Source organism: Oculina patagonica, chromosome 8 (assembly GCF_052425735.1).
Source record: "Oculina patagonica isolate OP01 chromosome 8, crgOcupat, whole genome shotgun sequence".
In the NCBI taxonomy this organism is placed as follows: domain Eukaryota; kingdom Metazoa; phylum Cnidaria; class Anthozoa; order Scleractinia; family Oculinidae; genus Oculina; species Oculina patagonica.
Window position 1 is genome coordinate 11,808,084 of NC_135765.1, and position 16,552 is coordinate 11,824,635.

Consider the following 16,552-nt stretch of genomic DNA (forward strand, 5'->3'; position numbering starts at 1 on the left):
ATTTTAACTATCTATTTGTAATGTTGAGTGGAGGCTGATCAATTTTTAAAATGCTGTAACATATTTACATTGCACAATAGTGTCAACTAATTCTGTGCAAGATTTCTGAAAGTTGAAAAACTAATATGGAAACTACTTCTGGATGCGAACGCTTTATTAAGGCTGGTTCTCATATCATCGCCCCGAACGTTTCTTTCGCCCATGTCACTTCAAAAAGTTTTTTTGCGATCGGGGCGATTATATGAGAACATTACACAGGTGATCGCTAACGTCTTCGGCGATGGGCCATGGGCGACCACGATCGCTTGGATCGCCCGTGTTCTATCCTTCTAGCTTCTCCACCCTTTCTTCGCCATAAAACTGTAATAACTGAGAAGATAGAAGGCCACGAGTTTTGCTCTTCCATAGAAGGCTGCCATGGTGTTTGATCTATAGGGCTAAAATAATTGTTCTTCGTAGGTCTTCGTTCACACCAGGCGAGACGATCGATCATTTGTGAACCCTCGATCACTTCCAATCGCTTCGATCGCCTACGATCGTCTCAGTATTTGCAAACGATTGACCAGCGATAGGAGCGATCGGGGTGATCATATGAGAACCAACCTTTAATATCAAACGTCGACCTGTATAAAGTCGTTTCCCAGTTATGTTGTTGTTACTTTTGGCGTTAAAATCAGATCAATTTTTTTGCATCCGATTTACGACTATTTACAAATACCTTTAGCGCTGGGCGAGGAATACTCCCTATAATGGACTATACGGGAAGGCTCCTCCCAAATGGGGTACCTTTTTAAGGCTGGAGGTATATAAAAAGGGAAGGGATTTCCCGAGCTGGGGTAGAGAAAAGGCTAGGGAAAACTGTCATTTTGGTATTTGAAAAGGCCTTTCAAAATTTCTCAAAAAGACCCAAACGGTTGATTCATATAAAAAAGGTATTCAAGTAAAAAAGGTTAGAAAAGAGATACAGAATTGCTTCTGTGGGTATGTGAGTGGTAACATTTTCTATCAAAGGAATATGAAAGGGTTAACTTTCCTGTCAAAATGGTATATAAAAGGGTAAGGGCATGGACCTCGAGGTGGAGCCTCCCCGCATAAAATTATCGTGAGTATTTCGCACGGGCTTATTGAGCGCCGATTTTGTCGGTACAATTTCTTCTTACAGCCTGTATGTAAGGAAAAATCGTTCCGTCTAATTTGTTCTAAACATTTCTTTGTTTTTCGTTAACTAAGAAATAAGAAATAAATTTGATATATTCTTTAAGCGTTTAAAAGTGACATTAACACTGAATTCGAAAAATAAATGCAACTAGGAGTTTTGCTATTCCTTCTGTGTGAAGGGCGGGGGGGGAGAGGGGGGAAATCCCATTTTAAAGGGACGGGGATGCTCGTCGTCTCGCTTAGATGTGGTGCTCCCATAAGTATTTTCAGGACAGAACGATAACATTCTTAGCCGTCGAGATCTCGTTTAGTTTTGCACGTGAATAAAGGCGCCGTAACACTGTGTTGGCGGTCTACACCGATCTGGTAGGGATCAGAAAAAGCTTGAGCCACGCCCTGATTGGTCTCCCCGTCCCTTTTGCATGGGAGTCTCCTCTCCCCACCCGCCCACAGTAGCTTGACAGGCTTCCCTGACAGTTCGATGGTACTCAATTCTACTCTTGGATGGAAATAAGCACTATGAGAGTGAAGTGTCTTGCCCAAGAACACAACACACTGACCGTCGATCGGCCAGCGCTTTAGCCCGGACCACTCGTTTGGAGTTCCAGCGCGCGAACCATTAGAATATCGCATCTCTCCCTAGTTTTACTACAGCCCTGATTATGGTGGCGAGTCAGCTTGAATTTCTTATACAAGCAGTGCCTGCCTTTTAGCCAGGGCCAGGCACTTGTTTGCGCACAACTAGAAGGGTGGCGGCTCCTGTTTCGCCGGGCTTCTTACGAGGCTTACAAATAAAGGCCACAAGGGCTGCCACGAGTAACACCACGACGAACCCAAGCACTCCTGCCACGATATAAATCAGAATGCGGGTGCCCTCTTTGGGTTTCAAGGACTCTGTAAGGTAATTAGGGAAAAAAATGTTACTTTGAAGAATTGAATACCGTGCAACGACCAGCAAATTATTCTCTTATAAACTAAAGGGAGGGCATTTGACATAAGGCATAAGGTCATAAGGGTGTAGGTTACAGGTCACTAATTTGGGTGAATCCGTGCCATTCCTTAATTACATGAGCAACAAAGTTAACAAAATTGTATCTTCTCCTAAGTTGCTGATAAAAATTGGATCCTCATAACGCAGAAAAAGATTTATGAGCTACGAAGACCACGTTTTCTAAGAAATTGAGCTAAAATAAGCCGTACATCTTGCACACTACAATCTTGTTTAATAGCACCCCAAATGTCCTGATTTCCACCCTCCGAATAGAAAACAATTACCAGAGACATCACATGAGCCCTACTCTTACCCTCGTTGGGTGGGTTAGAAGAAACTATTATCGGTCCAACAGCGAGAAGACGTTCAATCTCTTGTTCAGATGCTCGCTTTCTTTTCTTTTCAAACTTGCATCCTTCAGCGCAGCGCGATGACCGGTCTGAACGAAGACAAGCTTTTACCAGACAGTGGAGGAAGATTTCTTTCGACTTTACGGCAATGAAGCGAAACGCACTCAAAGTCAAACGCTGAACGGACGACAGTGAGTAGTTGTAGCGAAGAGCGTTGTCTTTGGGACACCTAAAATATGAAATTAAACAAATATATATTTTAATCCCTTTTATTAATACCATTTTTACATGTACTATGAAGACAGTTTTCAACATGCATACGCATGCTCATGTAGTCTACGTATACTGGTCTAATAGAGAGATATGGATCAACATTGATGACAAATGAGTAGAAAAGCCATCTACATTATTGTGAAATGGCTGTATGTTTAATATGTATTTCTACGATAAAGTTAAAAAGTTATGCATGGGTAATTTGCAGTAAAAGTCGCAAAATAATCAAGCTACTAATGCACCATTCACACCAGCAAAACCTGTTTAGTTAAGCCTGAATTAACAATTGAAAATCAGCAACAGAAAAGTGAGAGACTGGATTTTACCTAGGGTTCAATTACGCTCTTATTGATTTTAATTTGTGCTTTCATTGCGCTAAGTTTTGAAGTCTAAAAACATCATGTACAGTTAGCAACTTCTGTGAAGAAAAAAATTTTAAACCGTGTTTAACTAAACTTACAGTTTTAAACTTATTTTAGCTTTAGTGAAAATAGGGTGTAACGTTCAGAAAATATTTGTAAATTCTGTAAAGCTAATGATACTAACCCATCCTCTAAAAAGATGAACTGCATCTGATCATGATACTCAGTTGAAGGAGTCGCCTTACACTCATCCACGAACACAACAAGTCCTGCATCACTTGACGTCACTGACACCTGAAGATAAATATCCGCTCCAACATCTATTGGTCCAACTGGGTACCTCGTGTAATGCTCCTTGAAGTCTCCACTTTTAAACAAATGCATCTCAAACGTAAAATTTCCAAACGACTCTGAAAAGGAAAGACGGATAAAAGGGGATTCAGGGGCAACCAACGAATATTTCGTTAAAATATCTGTTCGGAAGACGATTGAGATCTAGAATTTTCGGAACATTCATGTAAATTTTTTTGCTTGCCTGCCTTTCCTAGGATTTTCGAATATCTAAAAAATGATATAATTGTTCATTTCTAACGGATTTTTACTCTAAAAAGGTCACCTAGAATTTCGGCAGCCTTTCTCTGGCTAGAAGTTTTCGAAAAGGTAAGTTTGATCCCTATAACTTCGGATCACTAGACCTTCAGCTAGGTAATCTGAACAGATAAAAAAGTTTTAGGGGATAAAAATATGCCTATATCTACCGTTTAAATACTAAAATACGTTCAACGGTGCTATCTTTAAGTGGTTTTGAACTATATTCTCGATGGGTGCCCCTAGGGATCGTGTGAATGAAATAAAAAACTGTATAGAGTCCGTGTAATAGTTTTGTGTTCGAAAGAAAACGTCCGTTATATCATGTCTCACGTACGTTTCTTTTCTAAGAATCAAATTCTTTTCCAAACATTTTCCAAACAGCGAGTGGTCGAGTGCTGAAAGGGACACTGTCACGGAGATTTTTCTGCTTTAAATAGTGAAAAAAATTGTCAAAGTTTTCTTGCTCGTACACGAAATGCATCTAAAATAAACGGGCGAGATATAAAGGAAATTGTGTCCCTTTTGAAGGAAGGTCTCCCCCCCCGGGAGCCGTTGTAAGATTTTAGCTGCTTTCCTGGCCACAAGCGTAGAGTTGAAAAAATCAGCCTGAGGCCTTTTCAAGTTGAGATCAAAATTTCCTGATCGGCCAGCGGACATCACATTAATATCATGTAATATCACTTGTTTATAGCTTCAGAACACTGGTAACTTTTAGTGCATAGTAATTTAACTTAAAACAAAAAATTGACCACTATTTGTAGATTTCTATACGCATTTTATCTAAATTTTTGAAGTGAAGCTTGTGACAGTGACCCTTTAAGGACCAAAATCGTCCAAACATCTCAAATGTCGTTACGCGATATTCCTCGCTGGACATAACATAAAATAAATGCAAATTGATTCGAATAAGAACATAAGATAAAACCGCCCAGAAAAGATCAAGCAAACAACCAAAAAACTAAAATGCAAATGCCGGTACCGACACTACGAACTTCAATGATGACCTACGTCCCCAGGGTCATCTCTGTGACAATTTTCATTCTGAAAAGCGGAGAAGCCCCTTGGGACGAGGTTGAAGAACTGCAACAAGCCGTTTAGGTAGGCTCCACATATTCTGTAATCTCCTTTAGTGATTATCATATAATTAAATTTTAACACTGACTATAAACCTCCTCACTTACCGATATCAGTGACGACAAATATTTTAGACGGGTCGAATGACACCACCGATAACACAGCCCTTCTTTTGTAGCGGCACTGGAACTCAAACACAGCCTCGTGGTCACGTGTTGCGTACGAGCCTAATGTGTTTTGGCTCCGCACAAGGGCTGTTATGGCGTTACGGTAAACGATCATTTTCCCATCCTCCGAAATGTTCCATGCCATTCCACATCCTTCTAGCGTCGATTTGATAAATATGTGGGTATTATTCTGGAAGTATGGCTTGCAGGAAGGATCGTTAAGGTGTACGCTCTCTGGATCGTGGTTAAGAACGGACTTGATGTGCAATACGACATTTATCTCATCTTTGTCGCAGTTAACATCCATGGCAAAGTCGTCTGTTGAAAACACATGAAAGAGAACATTCAGTGCATTGAGAAATCGGAAGAAGCTTAGCAGCCGGAGAAAAAGCATAAAAAATACCCGGGGGCGGGAGGCACTCCCTATATTGGCTCATACGGAGAGGCTTCGCCCGAAATGGGAACCTTTCATGCTTCAGGTATATAAAAGGGTGGGAAGTTTAGGCAAATGAAAGGGCCTCCAATTAAAATATTTCAAACAGACGCATCTTATGGCTGTATTAATTAAATTTATTAAACGCTTCATAAAAATGGCATCAAGACTTCCTTGATTTACGTATACGTCATGTCTTTTCGGTATACGAAAGGGGTACCTTTTCTGTCAAAATGGTTTATAAAAGGGTAAGGGGTTGGACCTCAGGGCGATGCCTCTCCGTACAAAACGTTTTTGGTGTAGCCCCTCCCCCGGGAAAAAGTAATAGCCATTTGTTTACTAAATAGGTATGATCTGTCCGCCTGAACTTGTTCAATGGCTAAGGTCCAATTTCTCCATTTATGCTTTTTTTCAGTGTCATAATAAATTTTTGTCATTTTCAGGGCGTTGATATCCCGGCTTTACCACATGTAACAATAAAAACACCACGTGTTAATCACATGAAGCAGTTACCTGGTTCGGTTGTTGGAGTTTTTCCAGTTGTTCGTGCTGGCGACACTGTAGTGGGTTCCACATACTCTGAAAGTAGATTTAATAATAATGTTATTTATGCGACTTATGGATCGTCAAAGCAGTCGTAAAATTGTTGTGCTTCCAGCGGATTCTCCGCACGTGCATGCACCGTAGTAGAATTTTCCTAAAAACGTCCATTTATGACATTTCTTTTGCTCATTTTGTAGTCTAGAATTTATACACCAGTATATAACATATTAACATAACATAGCATATCAGTAACATAACATATTATGTTAAGTAGAGGAGTCTTTCCCCTGCTAAGGCTCTGTTTAGACACATTAATAAAGTTTTCAGTTGATTACGATTGATAGAAAAAAATTAAAATAAAAAATGAACTTTGAACTTTGAATGTTTCACGAACTAAGCTTTTATCTATATTCTACTCACCGGACACGACACCCTCGTAATCCAGTTGAAAGCCAATACCAGGTTCACTTGTATTAGAGACGAAATTCACGAGCATAAATCGATCGGTAGAAAACAGCCGAAGTTCACCCGATGCAAAGTCGGCATATTTGGCAATCTGAGTGCTATTCTCCCGAACGCCGTCACGGAACGTAATGTAATCATTAGGTCCAAGCGTCAAGTTCCTTAACACGAGTTTCACTCTCATGCCAGCGGGCGCCGTTATACGCCAAGTGCACTGAAGACTGTTGGGATACTGGCGGGGAAAATTTGGACTTGATAAGGAGCCTGGTGTCGAGCCATTAACAGTAATGTCGTTGTTGTCAGCTGCGCAATCAAGATCTGGTTAGATAGATAGATAAACTTTATTAATGTGTCAAGGCCACATAGCCTGGGAAAATCCCATACTAATTTGGGGACACAATTAATAGGTATTAAAAAATATGTAAAAAGAGAATTTAGAATCCTTAGAGCTATATAAAACAAAGTTTTGAAATAAAGGAAGAAATTAGCTGCGTAAGAAATACAGCCGGGCGGATGGACATATAAATGATAAATCTAATGGTAGGGGATATACCACTTATGAGATAAGCACAAGCATAACTACAAAAATGTTTACACTCGCAATAAGCAAAGTTCTGATGAACATTGCATGATAGGAGTCAACTCAACTGCCAGTACTTGCGCTTGTGCTTTTGCTTATTTCACACCGGTTCTCACTTGTGGAACATGCATAACACAAGTGAAATAAGCCTAAGAAAGGGACATGTTGCTCTTTTTAATGCTTAGGCTTATGCTTATTTCACCTTGGTGCACGCCAGCGCTTTCTTTGATCTTGTACTTATGCTTATGCGTGTGAACCAGGCTCAACGCATAAAAGGTACAGTGGTCTACCACGGCTTTTTCTACGGAATCCTCCCACCCTCTTCGCGTCACAGATACACGGCGACACAGTAACCAATGGTTAGTATATAGAAACATGTTAATTTGACGCAGTAGTCATTTTGTTGTGATGTTTTCTTTGGAACGTTAGAGCGATTTTTAATTGAGTGTCTTTTAACCAAAACCAAAGTAATCACTCTGGCCAATCACAAAGGACGCAGACAATCCAGTGGACCAATCAAAACTCAATATAAATACATGTAGGCGGCGTGAAGCGCGGGGAAACGTGTGCGAGTGAGTTACGATTGGTTTGGTTTTACTCCTGATTGGTTGAAAAAAGGGGCACGAGTCTTCTTTTTAAACCAATCACTAAGCGTAGTAATGCAAACAACAGGAAACGCTAATTACTGTCGATGCTCAAGTGAAAATCTCTCTGAGCTACCACAATAACGCTTGCCTTCATAAAACGTTGTGTTACGAATGTTGCCACACAACAGAAGATGCATATGCTAGTAAGGATCCAAGCCAAGTGCTTGCCATTATTTTTTTTATTTAAAAGTATGTTATTTCTACCTGTAGTACCGTCTCCGCAATATTGAAGATCACAGTACGAGGTCGGTGGCAGTCGATAGACGTAAAAACCGTTACATTTCTTCACCTTGGAAGGCATGTACCATTCGCAACACGAGCCCATAAAATTGAAGCAAACTCTGCCGGTGGAAACTTCACCAACCTCCTTTGGATGGGACCCATGGAACCAACCCGGGGAATGTGTGCCACAGTAGCCTGACTTGACACAGGAGTCCGGCATTCTGAGTCCAGCTCCTCCTTTAAATCTGTACCAACCCAGGGCTAAGTTTCTGTCGCATTGAACAAGGTTTAAGCCTGCTATTTTGTGGAATTGGGAGCGACTTGAATCTCGTAGTTCTTTGTAAGAAACGCATGGATCATCGTCTGTGAGAGAAAATAATGTGAAATTAAAATCGTAAGTTAAGCTGAAGTTTAATAAGTGCTTGAAATGCACCACAAGCTCAAGAAAAAGCAAACAACCAAACAAACAAACCAAGAAAAAAAAGCAAACTTAAAGTTCGCGAATAAAACGGGTTGAAACGTGAACTGTCCCTTGCTCACTTATAAGTTAAGCAACGAAGTTTGCTTCTATAGTGCGAGTGTTCTCAATCATGAGTTAAAAGGAGTGTACACATTCTATAGGAAAGATAGAAAATGAAACAGATTGTTTTTTGGAGGGGGTAATGGGGGGGGGGGGGGGGATTGCAAAGAAAAAACGCCCAAGAATCGAAGAATCAAGGTCGCCATCCTCTTTTTGCCAATAATTCAAAACAAATACCTAGCATTTGTCTTGCAAAAAAGTCGTTAAATGTTTTGTGGTCATTTTGCTAAAATCAGCCGCTGTGTTAGGCGTCAATTAATCGTTCAAACCACGCCTAGCGTTGTTTGGTTTCTTCACAGACTTTGCTTGTCAGTATGTCTAAAGAGCCTTTTAATTATTGAGCATTTTTAATTTTTTGTTTAAAGAGAACACATGGTGGGCCACATGGTGGCTCTGATTACTTTGTTGGGAATCAAAAGGAAAACAAAATTCTGCTGGATCATTAATGCATGATGTGAAATATTTTGCTATTAAAATTGGAAATGAGGTTTGTTAGGTGTAATTCAGTGTAAATGTCAGGATTTTTATTATTTTGCTGAAGCACGATGAGCTTAAATTTAATTCTCAGGCGTAATTTTATCATTTTATGTGTTCTGTTAAGCGCAGCAACACACGATCAGTTTGTGTCTGTTTTTTAACTTCAAATACACAAGCTTAATCTGATCAATATTTTATGACTTTTGCATTTTACATTAACATGAACTTTTATATTTTTTCGACAATTACAGCTAGCGCAGCAAGAAACATTCGTCAAAATCTGCAAAAAGAAACATCACATTTTTGATATTTTTTAGCTGAACGCCGGGACGCCTCATTCTTTTTTCTTTAAAAGTAAGCAATTTTTTCCGCTGTGTTATAACCCCAACTGAATAACAGAAATAGCTTGGTGACGCTTTGCTCTTTTTAGTTCGCCGCAGTTAATGTACTAACGTTAACAAATAGCTAATCATACACAGTTATTACATGACTATTTGTAAGACAGCTCAGGGGGTCAATAACTACGATCGGGCAATGATCAAGATGCTTTGTTCATTTACCGGTCCAGTATTTCTAATTATTGTGCCGGGTGAAGTTTCTACAACTGTTTCGAACTCTTACTCAATTTGTATTTGTTAATTTAGTTCCTTTTCCCCATGTGGGAGATTGGGCCAGAAACGTAATTGCTATACCTTATTATAGGTGAAATTAACGTGAATTCTCAAAATTTTAGTTAATTTAAGTCGCGTTTTTTTGTGAGCATTAATTTCCGTGACATTATTTCAGTTAAGCGTTTATTTTCAAGATCTTAATTCCATTCCAAATACTGGATACTTTGCAAACACATATAGGAACTAAGAAACATTATCCTTCCCTTTTCTGTACAATTAATTTTCAGTCTTCACAATCTAAAAGCCTTGAAGATATGTACATTTGCAATATTTCCAGGTTGTTCTTGCTTTCATAAGAGCGGTACAGCAGCCAAAATATCTTTAGAGACAACAAAAATCGCGTTAATTTTCCTCATTTTGAAAATGTCCTATCCCTCGCGTTAAATTTCCTTTCTTCAAAAGAAATTTTCCCTCAAATTCGTGTTAATTTAAGTCGCGCAACTTAGACCTTAATTTAGGGAAACGTTAATTTCCTATATTGATGAGGTAACACTTCACATCAAAGCCTTCTCCGGTCGTACTGGGAAGTCATCTGCCCTCGGTGTTGAGATTATATGTATTTAGTTCTTATTAACCGAACAGGAGGTCTGTATTGGAGAATCTTGACCGAGGTCGTGAGTACAGACCGACTAAGCTCTAACATTTTTCAATGTTTGAACAAGGTGCATGTATACATTGCAAAAATTCATCGGCAAACAAAGTGCACAATACCACGAAGCACTCTTTATGTTACATTTCGCTCCCAAGGGTAAATAAAGTTATCTGACAAAGTAACAAGCAAGCCGTGTGTAAACAGTTATTTCCAAAGGCACTGTTCGGACTTTTTCACGTAAACGATCACCTTCACGAAACGACGAATTTCCTTACAACTATCAAATTCAAATTCTTTGGTCGCAAACCGCAAAATTTATCGCGAACATTAAATTCAGACGAAATTAGCGTTCGAAAATCTTCAGTACAACAGCCGTCAAACTGCCAACAACGTGCCTGGTTTTGAATAGTTATAAGTAATATTAATACTCCTTTACAGAAAATGGTAATCAAACTGTTTTGGTGCACATCCACATTTTGCCAGACAGCCAAACAGAACAGACAGCTTGTTGGGCAGTCAAAAATCATCGACTAAATCTCACATTCGGAGCGGTTAGGATCAGTAACAAATACTTTGCTTTTGTATGTACTTTGTACATACCTACTTTGAGCATGTATGTACGTATTGAACACTACATGAAACGAAAAGCAGCGATGTTCCCTTTCAATAAAATTCGGGGCGGAGACCACTGAAGTGAGACAAAACATCATAAACAGCGCGCTAGGGTGCGAAAACCCCGATTGCGTCCAGTCGAGCAATTAATAATGAAAAGAGTTTTTCAAACAGTTATTTTGAAGTGGTACAAACAATTATTTTGATTTGAATATTCGAAACGTTTTACAGAACTCTGAGTCAATTTTCCTAAACTGACTCGGGTCAGTTATATTCACTATCTGTTTATAGCCACTTTGTGTTAAACGATGACACTCTCTTTATTCTAACGCAGTCACTGCGACAAGTTTCAAAGCGATGAATGTTATACAAGGGTTACTTATATTTATCATAAACATAATCGTGGGGTCAGAAAAGCGTAGAATACCTCTTCGTTTTGAATCGTTTAAAATTCTAAGTACTCAGTAATAAGTGACTCTAACGAACATTTTACTTTAACATTAGCTCACTTCAGCAATGTAGTTTTTCTCTAGAGAATATCACCATTTTACACAGTCACGTTTTAGACATTTGAATTAAAATTCAAATGTATCGAGTGCATTAAGGCCTGCTCGTGAATTACCATGTAATATAAAGCAATATTTGTGTAATTTTTTTGATTGAAACGTTTCGTTACCTGAAGTGGAAGCGGACAAGACAAGAAGCGACAGCACAATTCCTAAGAACGACAGAAACATTCCTCCTCCGTGTTGTTTGACAGCAGCAAATGTTGAAGTGTTGACCTTCAGTAGCCCGTCACAACAGCAGGCGGTTGTTGCTTTTATGCAGATTTCGTGCTTGGCAGGTTTTTTGAATTGTAATTAGTTTATTAGTCAATTCAGCGCCATGTGTCATCATAATGTTTAATTTCTCGCAAGTGCTTTTCTTCTTGACGGAAAATGGCGTGACTTTGAATTGTGACTAGCTGACTAAAAAAAAACAGTCTGTTTGTGATGGGAGTAACGGTTTCAAATGAAAATTAAAAGTTATCAATCCATTTAGCATTACCAATTGTTATCTGTCTAGATTTCCATTAAAAAAATACCCTTAAGCGTGAATCAATTTATAAACGTACTGTTGTTTTTAAAACAAAATAAGTGTGTCGAGGGAAACTGGAAACGACTATGAAACATCGGTTTGATAGTTGTGATTTACATTTAAAATAAATCAAAGCCTAGAAAAATACAGTCAAATTACGGTCAAAGCCTTGAGATTCTACTGAGACCTACAAATGGTAAAAGAGTGTGCACATGAAGTAAACCAGTGCCACTTGATGCAAAGAAAGCATTGTGGCCACAAACATTCAATGCTCACGAGTGCATGTTTGCAACTGAAATATCTTGTATGTACACGAGATAATTTTTCTTGCAACTTCCAACACAGCGAACGTTGCATGGCCAATTGGCCAAAATATTTCACGTGCAACACCCATTTTTGCAACCTACAATGCAACGTTATAAAAATATTGCGTTGAGTGGTTGCAAGTAAAGTAGCCTATCCTCTACATTAAACTTTGTTTCACAACGTTGCAAGACGTATTTTTTTAAAAACTTCGGCTCCAAATGAACTTTGTCTCCTCATTGAAGTAACGTCATTAACGGGGCTCTTCTTTCCCCTAATCTATTTTAGAGAAAGCTCAGAGTACTTATATCTAGCGAACTGACTTGGATTGGTTATGCCAAAAAAGCTGCAAGTTAAAGTCAAATGAAACTTGGTCTAGGCTACTTGTAGTCGGTCTTTTCTCTTTGGGTCCCACGAGCGCTGTTATATAACCGGGAAATCGAATCGCAAATAGGCGATATGGACGTCCCAATGTCTCCTAGCGCGTCTCAAACCCTCGCGTCGCACCCCCTTCATGAATTTCGAGAGAAAAATGGACTGCAGGCAAGCAGTCGATACTTGGTCAATTTTGTTTTGCAAAAGATCTTTGTGGACGCCGGCGTTCCTTGAACATCTTCATTAACATATATTTCCCGGAAGTTAAGTCTGAGAACCTGACTTATAGATGCGATAGAATGATAGCTATTGTTCCATTTAGCAACTGTGAAAATTGTAAAAGAAATGCGTCTAATTTTGAACGAGATATTTCTATTTAAAAAACGTCATTTTTTACAGAATTTGATTGCTGGGTGGCAAGAGTTTCCAGGGTACCACGGTGCCATACAAATGTTTGAGCTGTCGACAATGTTGCAAATTTGGAATTTTTGGAATAATTTTCCACCCATCTCATTTAAAACGTGATCGCAAGATAACGAAATTTTGCAAGTGCTTTCTAGAATACAGTGAAATCCTGATTTCTGGAACATCTAAGGGAAACAGAAAATTAGTTCGAGAGAATGGGGGGGGGGGGGGGGGGGGGTTGTGGTGTTTGACTGAGTGAAGCAAATCCAAGGGAAACGTCTTTTGGTTCGAGTTATCGAGAGGCTCGAGAAATCGGGATTCTTCTGTATTCTAGAAGTAAGCAATGACGTCAACGGAGATCACTAGACTCTTCAAGAGACTTGTTTAGCCTGGATCTGAGCACGCCACTCAAGTCTGATCGCCTTCCGGAATGGATCCTATCTAAACACTCGACAGGGTTCAACTTGGCAAATGTTCGATTAACACGAATAAGAGATTTTCGCCAGTTGTGGATTACACATATTGAAGAGGCTACACTGGAAATAATCGTCAACATCAAAACGTGAATTGGCAAGAATAAGGTATTTTATAGTATTGCACAAGGCATCTCGGTCCGCGTGAAAAACCCAGACGTTAAGTGGATAAATTTGCCTGTTAGCATATGTTATGTACCTCATAGTGATCAAATCAAATGCAGGTTATATGCTTTGTCGCACTTATTTTCCGTTTCAAGTCAGCCATGCACGTTCAAAAGTTTTTTCTTTCTATAACTATACTTGATTCATTTGACAAGCTCCCAGTGGCTCTAAGAAGTGGCGGAGCTTTATTGCACCGTATTCTCGGTTGCAATCCCTCTGGCCTTGAGAGCATGAGTGTTTTACTCGTTTTCCTTAACTTTCAGTTGCCACAAAAATACCTAAGTCCTCTTTCTCTCCAACTCTGTAAATTACAGTGCACATGTTTAATTCAGTTCACATGTTTATCACGATCATATGGTCATCAATTCAACTGAACAAAATAAGCATGTTTCCTTTAAAGCCTTTACTTATTTTTTCAAGTCAGTTTTAGAATGACTCAATAATAACGCATGATCATTCCTTTAAACAGTTATGTTGCAATTTTCGCGCAAAATAAACTAAGGACGGTGATTTCGTTTTGTTTCAGTTTTGGAATGACTTCATGCACGTAAAACTTACTATACTGTCCTTTTGTGTTTTAGATTAGGAATCAGCAGTAACTACATGAAAAGCAAAGCCAAAAGGGCTAAAGATAAATTACTGCCTTTTTGCGGGAACAGTGACGAAAGTAAGCATATAACTGTGTCGAGCCTTGATGTTTTAAAAAAGCGCAAGGATGTCGAAAAAATCTTGTTACATGGTGAAATAATGGAAAAATGTGCTAATAATTATTCAAGGAAGTTATAGCTGATTGTTTCCGTATTGAAAATTTTATACAGGTCAAAACAATTTTCATCTTTTATTAGTGATCACAAGTTGAACTTGCGTAGACTTGCGTCGGGTGGCCAAACGGACTCGCAAGTTTACTCGCAAGTGCATGCAAGTTGGCAAAAAAGCCACTTCAATATGTTACTGCGCGCCCTGCAATTCAGTACTTGAAGTAAACAGCAAGATTTGCGTTGACTTGCATTGGCTGGCAAAACGGTGAAAAACTTGCGTTAACTTGCGTGCAAATTTGATCTCGACCAGATCAACGCAAGTGCACGCAAGTCCTATCCAAACGGGAACGCAAGTACACGCAAGTTTTAAACTTGCGTGTACTTGCGTCTCCGTTTGGCCAGGCCTTTAAAATGTAACACTTGAATTCATTGCTGCGCAGTTTGGCTGCTAGAGTCATTCGTCTAAAATAAGGTAGCCTTTGAATCACCTAAGATTTCCATAATCTCATGTAATAATAATTATTTTATTATGTTTAATTTTACTCAGATGCAATATTACCTTCTCAAACTCATTAATAACCGTGAAGGGGGTTTGGATACCCGGTCTTAACTAGCATAGATTTTAACTATTTTAATTTATTTCTCCGTTTTCTCTGTAATTTTTGTTTCGATGGAGAAGATATATCAAATATTTGAGACTGTTTCATCGGCTATCCAAACACCTCGAATTTCGTTTAAAATACTCCGCTGGGTGTCGTCTTTTCAATTTTCTTCTCGATGTATGGATATTCCGATGAAACGCTGCGCCTCTCGTGTTTAGTATGTTACATGAAAAATAATAGTAAAATGTTACATAGTAAAACTTGCGGTTCACACCGCTTTGATCTTAGTCGAAAAGCAAACGATATAGCTGATAGCAAAGGAAAATCTGAAGTGGACGTTACTCGTTTTATATGAAGAAGAGAAATCACAGGCTGTTTTCTTTTGTTAAACTGGAAACAGAAATATAGCTTATCACTTCCTGGTTTCTTAATGGCAGAAACGCGTGCGAAGAATCGTCCACACATTGTTTATATAGTAAATCCTCACGAATGATCGAAATTCACGCTGTTAAGAATAGTAATTAAATAGCTGGGTCAATTGAAAGCTTCAAGCAGCAATTATTAGTAAACATTCGTTTTTTCTTCCGCAGTTTTTCTTCTTCTGTATTTTGGAAGAATAATTGAACCCAAAGTAATGTTATTGGTCAGTATTGAATCAAACGTGTGGCGACGTTTAAAAAACAGGACTTGGCTACTTACTGAATCGCTGCAGTAGGATTCAATTACGTGTCCAATATGCCATTACGTTTGTTTCTTACAAACAATGGATCTGAAAGAGCTAGTAATTTTTGCTGTTTACTATGAATACCAATTAGATCTTTTACACCAAAATATACTCCAACATTTTTTCATCTCATTAAAACAGCAAATTTTGATTGAATACATAACAATTCAATATACGCCACATAACCATTCTTGTAAACTCGGCCTGTTATTTGGCATTTTCGTGAGGTGGATATCATGATTTATTTTTGCGTGACTTGCACGCTATTGCCTCTCGCAAATTAAACTGATTTATTCAAAGCATTACCTCCTGCAGAAGACGATAACACGAAATCGTGTTATTTGAGCATTTCATAGCCTTTTTTTTCGATAACATTTTTGCAGCTTCCTTGATGTTTCATTGCGTGCGTTGACCCAATAGTTAAGAACAGTTTTAGCAAAGCAATAAAGGAAATGGATAAAAAAACATTAACAGTTTCGATAGCGCAAAACATGCCTTTAGCTGGTGTTGAATTCGAACAACTAGTGTAATAAATATCTTGAAAACAAACTTACAAGATGACATTTTTTAGGTCAAGCGCGACAGTGAGATGCAGCCTACTTGATGTGTCTGCAACAGCCGTTTTGTAATGTTGATCTAAAACAAATATTTCAATTCAGTTTAGGTTTAAGGAAGTCTATAGCTTGCTCCTTGTTAGCTTCATACGTGTCAAATGAAAAAGAGTGATAAGTTTACGCCATACATGCGAGTGAAGAGTAAAGTTTGGAAACGAGCAGGACATGCAATTGAGGCCGGATACTGCAGAACGATCCGTGCCGTGTTTTCAACAGAATCAGAATTTAAATGCTATAACTTCCTGTGTTAGTGTAAAGCAAAGTGTTTGCG

The 16,552-nt window shown here is 38.8% G+C and overlaps 2 protein-coding genes across 5 annotated transcripts in view; one reads left to right on the plus strand and one right to left on the minus strand.

Moving 5' to 3' along the window:
• LOC144664347 (ZP domain-containing protein-like) overlaps positions 1-16,552 on the minus strand; it is a 26,336-nt gene continuing 9,784 nt past the window's right edge. Inside the window, exons 1-8 of one of the 2 annotated variants that reach the window (XM_078525449.1) lie at positions 11,462-11,572; positions 7,836-8,216; positions 6,363-6,722; positions 5,913-5,978; positions 4,907-5,284; positions 3,319-3,544; positions 2,463-2,728; positions 1-2,052 (exon numbers count right to left, since the gene is read on the minus strand). In XM_078525449.1, the coding sequence (XP_078381575.1) occupies positions 1,868-2,052; positions 2,463-2,728; positions 3,319-3,544; positions 4,907-5,284; positions 5,913-5,978; positions 6,363-6,722; positions 7,836-8,216; positions 11,462-11,522 (1,923 nt within the window). In that variant the 5' untranslated portion in view covers positions 11,523-11,572 and the 3' untranslated portion in view covers positions 1-1,867. Of the gene's footprint in view, positions 2,053-2,462; positions 2,729-3,318; positions 3,545-4,906; positions 5,285-5,912; positions 5,979-6,362; positions 6,723-7,835; positions 8,217-11,461; positions 11,573-16,552 lie in introns of those variants that run through there. The other variant, XM_078525451.1, reaches the window with a different exon arrangement.
• The window catches only part of LOC144664360 (melatonin receptor type 1A-like), a 5,725-nt gene continuing 2,573 nt past the window's right edge, over positions 13,401-16,552 (plus strand). Inside the window, exons 1-2 of one of the 3 annotated variants that reach the window (XM_078525476.1) lie at positions 13,401-13,526; positions 14,165-14,250. The gene's annotated coding sequence lies outside the window, so the exon portion shown is untranslated. Of the gene's footprint in view, positions 13,527-13,590; positions 13,643-14,164; positions 14,251-16,552 lie in introns of those variants that run through there. The other 2 variants (XM_078525477.1, XM_078525475.1) reach the window with 2 other exon arrangements.